The 12,888-nt window shown below is 41.0% G+C and overlaps 1 protein-coding gene across 5 annotated transcripts in view; it reads right to left on the bottom strand.

The window, feature by feature from the left end:
• Nucleotides 1–497: 497 nt before the first annotated feature.
• Nucleotides 498–12,888, bottom strand: part of EFHC1 (EF-hand domain containing 1) — a 79,494-nt gene continuing 67,103 nt past the window's right edge. For all 5 annotated transcript variants that reach the window (XM_009205372.3, XM_009205374.3, XM_009205375.4 and 2 more), the window contains 2 exons: nucleotides 2,673–2,883; nucleotides 498–733 (listed from right to left, as the gene is read on the bottom strand). In XM_009205372.3, coding sequence (XP_009203636.2) covers nucleotides 662–733; nucleotides 2,673–2,883 — 283 coding nt within the window. In that variant the 3' untranslated portion in view covers nucleotides 498–661. The remainder of the gene's footprint in view (nucleotides 734–2,672; nucleotides 2,884–12,888) is intronic.

Raw genomic sequence — 12,888 nt, 5'->3', positions numbered from 1 at the left:
TGTTTTACTTAGTCTTCTGATTCAAATGTTTATCTCATCCAAAAATACCTTCACAGAAACCCCCAGAATAATGAAATATCTGAGGCTGGGCACAGTGGCTCATGCCTATAATTCCAGCACTTTTGGAGGCTGAGGTGGTAGAATTTCTGGAGCTCATGAGTTTGAGACAAGCTTAGGCAACATAATGAGACCTTGTCTCTACAAAATAATTTTTAAAATTAGCTGGGCATGGCGGCTTGAGACTGTTGTCCCAGCTACTGGGGAGGTTAAGCGGGAGGATCACTTGAGCCCAGGAGTCTGAGGCTTCCCAGAACTAGGATAGTGCCACCACAGTCCAGCCTGGATGACAGAGTGAGATCCCATATCTAAAAAAATTTAAAATATTTTTTAAAAAAGAAAGAAAGGAAATATTTGGGCCCCCTGTGGCCAAGTCAATTTGACACACAAAATTAGACATTGCTATACCCCATTGCCCTAAATAAGGCACCAATCTTAGATCCTATTAGATCCAATTTAGTTTCGACTTCAGTAGTAGTGAAATAAGAACCAAAACAGAAATAAAACTTCAGGAACTCTGTAAATGCCTCTATGAAGAGTGTAAGGTGTATTTCAAAGCATAATTCCAATATCAGAAATTGTCTTGCATTTTCTCATCAGCAGGTCAGTTTGAGAAAGCACGAACAAAGTTATAGTAGTTAATCTTGCCTTCTCCATGAGAGCACATCCTGATTAACTGCAGAGAAAGCAAAGAGAATAGGTGAGACAGATCCACAGGGCTTCCGTCAGCTCAACTGCAGAGTGCGCTTATACATAATGATCCCCAGCCTTTGTAAATCAGTTCAGAATTTTTATATCTTCAAGGTGATTCTGAAATGATCCTGTGAACCTGGCAGGTAGGACAGATATCATCCCCATCTTACACTTAATGAAACCAAAGATGGATGGAGTAAATGACCTTCCCTGTTGAAGGTCGAAAGACTGAGGGTCATGATCAACTCAGTATATCACTGGAGGCTATATGAGTAAACAGCAAACTCTTTCTCATGAAAGCAGGATGTTGGCAAACTGACAAACTGCATCTGCTGCCCAGAAGGAATGCTGAGGGCAGTCATGACCCAGGCACAAGTGTTTCTTGTGATTAGGCACATCTGAAGCCTGTTAGCAATAATGTGAACCTGTGATCAATTAAGCAACTGACCAATCGTTACCTCCTCCTCCCTGTTCTTTCTACCCAATAAAGATGAAGGGGTGTAGAGGCTCGGGCAGCTGCCTTTGCTCACTAGAAGCAGGGAGCTCTCTTCTTTCCCTTCCTTTAAAATAGTTACTTTTCTTTTAAGTTTTCATTTCTGCTTTCATCCTCCTTCATTAACTCTCGTAATGACGGTCTCAAGGAGTAACAGTAGTAATTGTTGTAGTGACGGTCTCAAGTAGTAACCGTGGCAGTCTGCCACACTTCCCAAGATTTCAGAACTAACATCCATATTTATAAAAGCACTTTTAGTTGTTTTTATATTCAAATAAAAGACTGTCCACTCAGCTCATGAGGAGTAAGACTTTTTAAATAGCAGGCTCTTGCTACCGCAGCCTAACGGAAGGGTCTGGTTATGCCACTGCTCAACCTGTGTCCCTTGAAACTCAACTGTGACTGGTAACGGACTGATTTTCTGTGGTTATTTTTATAAGACATATGCAAATCTGTCCCACCCCCACTTCCCTGCTGCACTTGTCAATGACTGCCATTTCTCTCTCCCATGTCAGTTCCCACATCAGACAGTATGAAGAATTTGAAAATCAAAAGTTGGGCATGCTCTCAACCTAAAATTTGAGGAGCTAAATGTGTGTTTGGTCCACATAAACAAATACTCTTCTATCTGCCCTCCTACTCACTCCCTGCTAATGTTTCTATGACAAATCCTTGTCTCCAACCCTAAACCAAACCCTTTCCTAAATGACTCTTAAATTATGAACACCTGTTTTGGCTAAGCGATCTTTAAAAGGGACTACAGAACCTCAATATTCTTAATCAGTAAGAATGTCTCAATGATAATAAGCCACAGTCCTTGGCATTTCTCAGGGGGACTTTGTTCTGACTTCCAAGGGAACCCTGGCTAAAGGGTTTATAATGAAGAAAAGGCATGAAAGTCCCCCTTCAACTGACTTAGAAAAATTCAAGGAAGAAAACTTCCATGCCCTTTCTGCATCTGCTGCTGGTCATGCTACCATTACTGACAGATGCCACAGCCCTCCCACAGTGGTCACGCCCTCTTCCATGCTAACCCTACTGATGGGCCAGTGTAGGTATCAGCTGTGAAGGATATCAAAGGTTGCCAAGCAGTCTGCTCAATCAACATCTTTGAGTCTCCCCTTGGTAGCTGCCCCTCCTGGATCATCTCTGTTGCTCTTATTCAGTCCTGACATGTTGGTCTACTAACCACTCTGTGTTGTCCAGCCCCAGGCCCACTTAAAGAGATGCCCTGCAACAGCAATTAGAAAAGAATGCCAATGCTAGAATGAACGGGCAATACCTAATCAGGACAGAATAGTAGATCTGATCTGATCTGAACATCCTAAATCTGTGTCAGCTGTAGTGAAATACATATACAATTGCCTTTAGGAAAGAATGATCAGTGCTTAGCCTCTGCAATCAACTCAGAAGAGTAATTCATACTGACCTCCTTAACCAAGGAGTCATCCACTGGGACGTTAAGTGATTCACAGATTTTAAAGAACATGTCTCTGTCCACATATCCTGAAGCTTCCTTGTCGTAAATTTGAAATGCCTCACGAATGTTGTCTTTGCATGAGTGATCTTTCAGTTGCTTCTGAATTGTGTCTATTAATGCTTCCAATTCCTGCACGCCTGGATCCTTTTCAGTTTGCTTGCTGTAGAGAAAGGAAGGAAATGACTGCACGTGGTATTTATTCTTGACCAATCTCATCTCAGTGACCAAAGTTCTTACTTGATGAAATCAGGGAAGCTTCTAATCCCAGCTTTGAGACTGAGCTGACCAATGACTGAACACTTGCCCACAGGCCGATAGCTGACCTCCACATCAGGAAGGCGTGATTAGGGGCAGTTTTTGAATTTCCTCGCTTCTTGCTCAGCCTCCTTTCCTGCCATCTGTTAATGACTGCACTACAAGTAGGCAAATCTAATACCACCACCATGCCAAATTTGGTATCTGTGGAAGTCACATCATTGTCTCTTACTGATGTTGCAGATTAATGTTTCCTCATCTACAGCTAAATGCCTGAGTGATATATATAAAGAGAGATGATAGATAGATAGATAGATACAGATATTGATATTGATCTGCAGCCAAGAATCAACCTTTTATACTTTTAATATTATTCCCTGTCCAATTCACACTGAATTTTGTGAAAGGTTATCTATGGAAGCTAAGAGATTGCTCTGTGAGGTAGAGTGAGAAGTTTGGGCTTAGCATTTACTGAAATTAAGAGAGAATAGTAGCACAGGGTATTGGGAAGAGAGAGGTCTAACCCTTCAATAATAAGTAGAGGCTCAATTTTTATTTCCTCTGAAAATGAAGGTACAGTTATAAAATTAAAAAGTTTAGAGCTGAAAGATTCCCTCATATTCCATCTTCATAAATCCTTTTAGAACAAAATGGGCCAAATAAACTCAGTAAGCATTCTTCCCTCTTTCAGTGATGAGAAAACACATCTGAAGACCTGAGTGACTGATCCCACATCCCATGTCAGCGGCAAGACTAGCACTCACATCCTACTCCAGTTCCAATATATTCTCTCAATTGTGCCCAGTCACCTCTCACTGAATTCCTCTCCTTCCATAACTTGAAAACTGTCAATCTACCATTGCTTTTCTGTATTTATTTTTCTTGTGTATAATATTTTTAAAGTTCACTGTTGCAAATAACCTCTTTTTAACTTATTTCCCTCTTTTACCTGTTGGCAAGTCTTGCTGAGGAAGGTATAAAGTGGAATAACCTTTCAGGAAAAATTTGGAAACATGAAGCAACAGTCCAGCAAATAATCTCAAATAATTTATCCTAAGGAAATAATCATGGGTTGTATGCAAAGATACATCTATAAGATTGTTTTGAGATAGCCCAAATGTCCAAAAATAGGGAATTAAATAATTTACACTACAATAAAGGAACGGAATAATACTGTAGCCATTGAAAATGCTGCAGAAAGAGTATAAAGGTATTTTTAGTGAGAAAATCAAGACATAAATGTATGTATAGAGTGTTACCTTGTGTTATAAAAGTTGTGGGGGAATAAGAGTATGTACTTAAAGTTGTTTATATTATTTAAAGAAACTCTGAAAAGATATTAAAAAAAAATCAATGAAAGAGGTAATTACCTATGGGGAGTGGAGGGTAAGAAGTAGGTACATGAAAGATGGGGTAGGAGCAAAGCTTCTCCTTGGTCCCTTCATATATATGTCTTAAAATATTTCATTTCGGGGGGCGGAGCAAGATGGCCGAATAGGAACAGCTCCAGTCTCCAACTCCCAGCGCCAGCGACACAGAAGACCGGTGATTTCTGCATTTTCAACTGAGGTACTGGGTTCATCTCACTGGGGAGTGCCGGACGATCGGTGCTGGTCAGCTGCTGCAGCCCGACCAGCGAGAGCTGAAGCAGGGCGAGGCATCGCCTCACCTGGGAAGCGCAAGGGGGAAGGGAATCCCTTTTCCTAGCTAGGGGAACTGAGACATACAACACCTGGAAAATCGGGTAACTCCCACCCCAATATTGCGCTTTAAGCAAACAGGCACACCAGGAGATCATATCCCACACCTGGCTGGGAGGGTCCCACGCCCACGGAGCCTCCCTCATTGCTAGCACAGCAGTCTGTGATCTACCGGCAAGGCAGCAGCGAGGCTGGGGGAGGGCCGCCCGCCATTGCTGAGGCTTAAGTAGGTAAACAAAGCTGCTGGGAAGCTCCAACTGGGTGGAGCTCACAGCAGCTCAAGGAAACCTGCCTGTCTCTGTAGACTCCACCTCTGGGGACAGGGCACAGCTACACAACAACAACAACAACAACAACAAAGCAGCAGAAACCTCTGCAGACGCAAACGACTCTGACAGCTTTGAAGAGAGCAGTGGATCTCCCAACACGGAGGCTGAGATCTGAGAATGGACAGACTGCCTGCTCAAGTGGGTCCCTGACCCCTGAGTAGCCTAACTGGGAGACATCCCCCACTAGGGGCAGTCTGACACCCCACACCTCACAGGGTGGAGTACACCCCTGAGAGGAAGCTTCCAAAGCAAGAATCAGACAGGTACACTCGCTGTTCAGAAATATTCTATCTTCTGCAGCCTCTGCTGCTGATACCCAGGCAAACAGGGTCTGGAGTGGACCTCAAGCAATCTCCAACAGACCTACAGCTGAGGGTCCTGACTGTTAGAAGGAAAACTATCAAACAGGAAGGACACCTACACCAAAACCCCATCAGTACATCACCATCATCAAAGACCAGAGGCAGATAAAACCACAAAGATGGGGAAAAAGCAGGGCAGAAAAGCTGGAAATTCAAAAAATAAGAGCACATCTCCCCCAGCAAAGGAGCGCAGCTCATCGCCAGCAACGGATCAAAGCTGGACGGAAAATGACTTTGACGAGATGAGAGAAGAAGGCTTCAGTCCATCAAATTTCTCAGAGCTAAAGGAGGAATTACGTACCCAGCGCAAAGAAACTAAAAATCTTGAAAAAAAAGTGGAAGAATTGACGGCTAGAGTAATTAATGCAGAGAAGGTCATAAACGAAATGAAAGAGATGAAAACCATGACACGAGAAATACGTGACAAATGCACAAGCTTCAGTAACCGACTCGATCAACTGGAAGAAAGAATATCAGCGATTGAGGATCAAATGAATGAAATGAAGCGAGAAGAGAAACCAAAAGAAAAAAGAAGAAAAAGAAATGAACAAAGCCTGCAAGAAGTATGGGATTATGTAAAAAGACCAAATCTACGTCTGATTGGGGTGCCTGAAAGTGAGGGGGAAAATGGAACCAAGTTGGAAAACACTCTTCAGGATATCATCCAGGAGAACTTCCCCAACCTAGTAGGGCAGGCCAACATTCAAATCCAGGAAATACAGAGAACGCCACAAAGATACTCCTCGAGAAGAGCAACTCCAAGACACATAATTGCCAGATTCACCAAAGTTGAAATGAAGGAAAAAATCTTAAGGGCAGCCAGAGAGAAAGGTCGGGTTACCCACAAAGGGAAGCCCATCAGACTCACAGCAGATCTCTCGGCAGAAACTCTCCAAGCCAGAAGAGAGTGGGGGCCAATATTCAACATTCTTAAAGAAAAGAATTTTAAACCCAGAATTTCATATCCAGCCAAACTAAGTTTCATAAGTGAAGGAGAAATAAAATCCTTTACAGATAAGCAAATGCTTAGAGATTTTGTCACCACTAGGCCTGCCTTACAAGAGACCCTGAAGGAAGCACTCAACATGGAAAGGAACAACCGGTACCAGCCATTGCAAAAACATGCCAAAATGTAAAGACCATCGAGGCTAGGAAGAAACTGCATCAACTAACGGGCAAAATAACCAGTTAATATCATAATGGCAGGATCAAGTTCACACATAACAATCTTAACCTTAAATGTAAATGGACTAAATGCTCCAATTAAAAGACACAGACTGGCAAACTGGATAAAGAGTCAAGACCCATCAGTCTGCTGTATTCAGGAGACCCATCTCACACGCAGAGACATACATAGGCTCAAAATAAAGGGATGGAGGAAGATTTACCAAGCAAATGGAGAACAAAAAAAAGCAGGGGTTGCAATCCTAGTCTCTGATAAAACAGACTTTAAACCATCAAAGATCAAAAGAGACAAAGAAGGCCATTACATAATGGTCAAGGGATCAATTCAACAGGAAGAGCTAACTATCCTAAATATATATGCACCCAATACAGGAGCACCCAGATTCATAAAGCAAGTCCTTAGAGACTTACAAAGAGACTTAGACTCCCATACAATAATAATGGGAGACTTCAACACTCCACTGTCAACATTAGACAGATCAACAAGACAGAAAGTTAACAAGGATATCCAGGAATTGAACTCATCTCTGCAGCAAGCAGACCTAATAGACATCTATAGAACTCTCCACCCCAAATCAACAGAATATACATTCTTCTCAGCACCACATCGTACTTATTCCAAAATTGACCACGTAATTGGAAGTAAAGCACTCCTCAGCAAATGTACAAGAACAGAAATTATTACAAACTGTCTCTCAGACCACAGTGCAATCAAACTAGAACTCAGGACTAAGAAACTCAATCAAAACCGCTCAACTACATGGAAACTGAACAACCTGCTCCTGAATGACTACTGGGTACATAACGAAATGAAGGCAGAAATAAAGATGTTCTTTGAAACCAATGAGAACAAAGATACAACATACCAGAATCTCTGGGACACATTTAAAGCAGTGTGTAGAGGGAAATTTATAGCACTAAATGCCCACAAGAGAAAGCAGGAAAGATCAAAAATTGACACTCTAACATCGCAATTAAAAGAACTAGGGAAGCAAGAGCAAACACATTCCAAAGCTAGCAGAAGGCAAGAAATAACTAAGATCAGAGCAGAACTGAAGGAGATAGAGACACAAAAAACCCTCCAAAAAATCAATGAATCCAGGAGTTGGTTTTTTGAAAAGATCAACAAAATTGACAGACCACTAGCAAGACTAATAAAGAAGAAAAGAGAGAAGAATCAAATCGACGCAATTAAAAATGATAAAGGGGATATCACCACCGACCCCACAGAAATACAAACTACCATCAGAGAATACTATAAACACCTCTACGCAAATAAACTGGAAAACCTAGAAGAAATGGATAATTTCCTGGACACTTACACTCTTCCAAGACTAAACCAGGAAGAAGTTGAATCCCTGAATAGACCAATAGTAGGCTCTGAAATTGAGGCAATAATTAATAGCCTACCAACCAAAAAAAGTCCAGGACCAGATGGATTCACAGCTGAATTCTACCAGAGGTATAAGGAGGAGTTGGTACCATTCCTTCTGAAACTATTCCAATCAATAGAAAAAGAGGGAATCCTCCCTAACTCATTTTATGAGGCCAACATCATCCTGATACCAAAGCCTGGCAGAGACACAACAAAAAAAGAGAATTTTAGACCAATATCCCTGATGAACATCGATGCAAAAATCCTCAATAAAATACTGGCAAACCGGATTCAACAACACATCAAAAAGCTTATCCACCATGATCAAGTGGGCTTCATCCCTGGGATGCAAGGCTGGTTCAACATTCGCAAATCAATAAACATAATCCAGCATATAAACAGAACCAAAGACAAGAACCACATCATTATCTCAATAGATGCAGAAAAGGCTTTTGACAAAATTCAACAGCCCTTCATGCTAAAAACGCTCAATAAATTCGGTATTGATGGAACGTACCTCAAAATAATAAGAGCTATTTATGACAAACCCACAGCCAATATCATACTGAATGGGCAAAAACTGGAAAAATTCCCTTTGAAAACTGGACAAGACAGGGATGCCCTCTCTCACCACTCCTATTCAACATAGTGTTGGAAGTTCTGGCTAGGGCAATTAGGCAAGAGAAAGAAATCAAGGGTATTCAGTTAGGAAAAGAAGAAGTCAAATTGTCCCTGTTTGCAGATGACATGATTGTATATTTAGAAAACCCCATTGTCTCAGCCCAAAATCTCCTTAAGCTGATAAGCAACTTCAGCAAAGTCTCAGGATACAAAATTAATGTGCAAAAATCACAAGCATTCTTATACACCAATAACAGACAAACACAGAGCCAAATCATGAATGAACTTCCATTCACAATTGCTTCAAAGAGAATAAAATACCTAGGAATCCAACTTACAAGGGATGTAAAGGACCTCTTCAAGGAGAACTACAAACCACTGCTCAGTGAAATAAAAGAGGACACAAACAAATGGAAGAACATACCATGCTCATGGATAGGAAGAATCAATATCGTGAAAATGGCCATACTGCCCAAGGTAATTTATAGATTCAATGCCATCCCCATCAAGCTACCAATGAGTTTCTTCACAGAATTGGAAAAAACTGCTTTAAAGTTCATATGGAACCAAAAAAGAGCCCGCATCTCCAAGACAATCCTAAGTCAAAAGAACAAAGCTGGAGGCATCACGCTACCTGACTTCAAACTATACTACAAGGCTACAGTAACCAAAACAGCATGGTACTGGTATCAAAACAGAGATATAGACCAATGGAACAGAACAGAGTCCTCAGAAATAATACCACACATCTACAGCCATCTGATCTTTGACAAACCTGAGAAAAACAAGAAATGGGGAAAGGATTCCCTATTTAATAAATGGTGCTGGGAAAATTGGCTAGCCATCAGTAGAAAGCTGAAACTGGATCCTTTCCTTACTCCTTATACGAAAATTAATTCAAGATGGATTAGAGACTTAAATGTTAGACCTAATACCATAAAAATCCTAGAGGAAAACCTAGGTAGTACCATTCAGGACATAGGCATGGGCAAAGACTTCATGTCTAAAACACCAAAAGCAACGGCAGCAAAAGCCAAAATTGACAAATGGGATCTCATTAAACTAAAGAGCTTCTGCACAGCAAAAGAAACTACCATCAGAGTGAACAGGCAACCTACAGAATGGGAGAAAATTTTTGCAATCTACTCATCTGACAAAGGGCTAATATCCAGAACCTACAAAGAACTCCAACAAATTTACAAGAAAAAAACAAACAACCCCATCAAAAAGTGGGCAAAGGATATGAACAGACATTTCTCAAAAGAGGACATTCATACAGCCAACAGACATATGAAAAAATGCTCATCATCACTGGCCATCAGAGAAATGCAAATCAAAACCACAATGAGATACCATCTCACACCAGTTAGAATGGCAATCATTCAAAAGTCAGGAAACAACAGGTGCTGGAGAGGATGTGGAGAAATAGGAACACTTTTACACTGTTGGTGGGATTGTAAACTAGTTCAACCATTATGGAAAACAGTATGGCGATTCCTCAAGGATCTAGAACTAGATGTACCATATGACCCAGCCATCCCATTACTGGGGATATACCCAAAGGATTATAAATTATGCTGCTATAAAGACACATGCACACGTATGTTTATTGCAGCACTATTCACAATAGCAAAGACTTGGAATCAACCCAAATGTCCATCAGTGACAGATTGGATTAAGAAAATGTGGCACATATACACCATGGAATACTATGCAGCCATAAAAAAGGATGAGTTTGCGTCCTTTGTAGGGACATGGATGCAGCTGGAAACCATCATTCTTAGCAAACTATCACAAGAACAGAAAACCAAACACCGCATGTTCTCACTCATAGGTGGGAACTGAACAACGAGATCACTTGGACTCAGGAAGGGGAACATCACACACCGGGGCCTATCATGGGGAGGGGGGAGGGGGGAGGGATTGCATTGGGAGTTATACCTGATGTAAATGACGAGTTGATGGGTGCAGCAGACCAACATGGCACAAGTATACATATGTAACAAACCTGCACGTTATGCACATGTACCCTACAACTTAAAGTATAATAATAATAAATAAATTAAAAAAAAAATATTTCATTTCACAAGGGTTCATGATAGACTATCAAGTGAAAAAAGCAAAATAGTATTACAGAATTTTCCACTTTATATGTGTCTTTAAAAACAAAATATTAGAAGTAGTTATCTCGGAGTTATAAGATTTTCAAAAATTTTTGCTTATTTCCATTTCTATTACCTAGATTTTTATTCCCTCAATTTTCAAGTGCTGGTCATGTGTTACTTTTGTAGTAAGCCAAGAACAATAAAAATTGTTGTAATAATCCCCAATATCTAAATGCTCTCTAGCATTATTCATTATAGAAGCAGAGTATGTTTATCTGATTAACGTAATTCAAATCATATATACTAAATTATGAATGACCACCAGGGAGCTATTTTAGTGGCAGGAAGCAGTCAAACCTCAATCGTCCATGTGTTTCCAAGAACTAGAGCCATGAAACATATAAAGTTAAAATGTGATCATCCAATCATTTGGGGAAACAGACAATAACTCTCCCTTTCCCGAAGAAGCCAGATTCCCATTCTCCTTTATACAGTAGGAAAAATGCCCATGGCATCTGCTGCCTTTGAGTAAGATGGAGTAAATTCACAGATAGATAGCAACAGGTGGTACAGTTTAAGGAAGAGCTAGTTAAAGTTACAGCCCTTACTTTATTGCCAAAGCCCAAGTCAGGGCACATTCTGGAAAAGAGCTGCAAGTTACAGGGCAAGCTTTGCTAACATGGGTCAACAAGAAAACACAGGGGCCAGCTGGTTATGCCCAACAGGGACTGCCAACTGAGAGGTGGCTGGAGGTCCTAACATGCTGGGTGAAGACTCTGTGCCAAGTCCTCCAATGACCTTCCTTAACTTCCATAAAAGTGAACGTGTTTTGGCCGGGCGCGGTGGCTCAAGCCTGTAATCCCAGCACTTTGGGAGGCCGAGACGGGCGGATCACGAGGTCAGGAGATCGAGACCATCCTGGCTAACACGGTGAAACCCCGTCTCTATTAAGAAATACAAAAAACTAGCCGCGCGAGGTGGCGGGCGCCTGTAGTCCCAGCTACTCGGGAGGCTGAGGCCGGAGAATGGCGTGAACCCGGGAGGCGGAGCTAGCAGTGAGCTGAGATCCGGCCACTGCACTCCAGCCTGGGCGACAGAGCGAGACTCCGTCTCAAAAAAAAAAAAAAAAAAGTGAACGTGTTTTATAGAGTGGCTAATCTTCCAGAGGTAAGAGGGATGTCACAGTTTTCTGTGTGCTCTTTGAATACTTTGCTATGAGCATCCTGGCAAAGTTCTCCACTTAGAAAATGAGACAGATAAGCAAAAAGAAGGAATAAGGAAGAGTTAGAAAGATGAAAATGACAATGGCTTCATTTTTAGTTGTACAAAGTGGGAGATGCTGGTGGCTCAGATGAACAAAGACATGTTGAAAATAGATTCAGCAGAATGGTCAGGAGAGCAATTCAGATACTGCAATGTCTAGAAAGTTTAGAGAAGGCAAGCAAGAGGACAAAAAACAGGACCTTGAGAAATGCCAACCTAGTAGACAGAAGTAGGAAAGACACACAGAATAGGCTTTAAGAGAGGTAGGACTACCAATGAGTTTCCAGAACTCAAAAGAGGATTTCAAAAGAGGGGTGGTAAAGAGTAATCAATATTATATGCAGATCAGAAAAACTGAACACTAGACCAAGGGGTCAGCAAACTATGACACCCAGGCCAAAGTCAACCTGCTGCCTATTTTTTATACATAACATTTTATTGAAATACAGCCACTGCTATTCATTTACATATTGTCTATGGCTACTTTCATGCTGTAAGGGTAGAGTTGAGTAGTTACGCCAAAGAAGGTATGATCCATAAAGCCTAAACTATTTACTAACTGTCCCTTCACTAAAAAAAAAAAAAAAAAGAAAAAAAAATTGTCAACCCTTGCTCTCAGAGAATAGATTATGAGCTCCCTATTCTCTTATATAGTTGCCTAAGCATTTAATATAAGGTTTGGTATATGGTATAAGCTCAAATATCTGTTGAATGAATGACTAAATGAGAAGAGTCCATTATACTTGGAAACAATCAATGACCTTCAAGAAAGAAATTCATGAAGCAGTCATTTAAAAAAGTCATAAAGATTCTGGAGCAGTCAGGAGGGAAGTGGTTACAGACACAAAATAGAAGAATTAGATTTGAAGAAATAGGAAGAGTTACTTATCTCTGACAAAAGAAGGTAAAGAGAAGAAGAGTGATAGTAGAGAAACATTCTAAGATGAAGGGTGAGAAAACTGATGAAGCC

This window comes from Papio anubis, chromosome 6 (assembly GCF_008728515.1).
Source record: "Papio anubis isolate 15944 chromosome 6, Panubis1.0, whole genome shotgun sequence".
Classification (NCBI taxonomy): Eukaryota; Metazoa; Chordata; class Mammalia; order Primates; family Cercopithecidae; genus Papio; species Papio anubis.
This window is presented reverse-complemented; position numbering and strand designations above follow the sequence as displayed.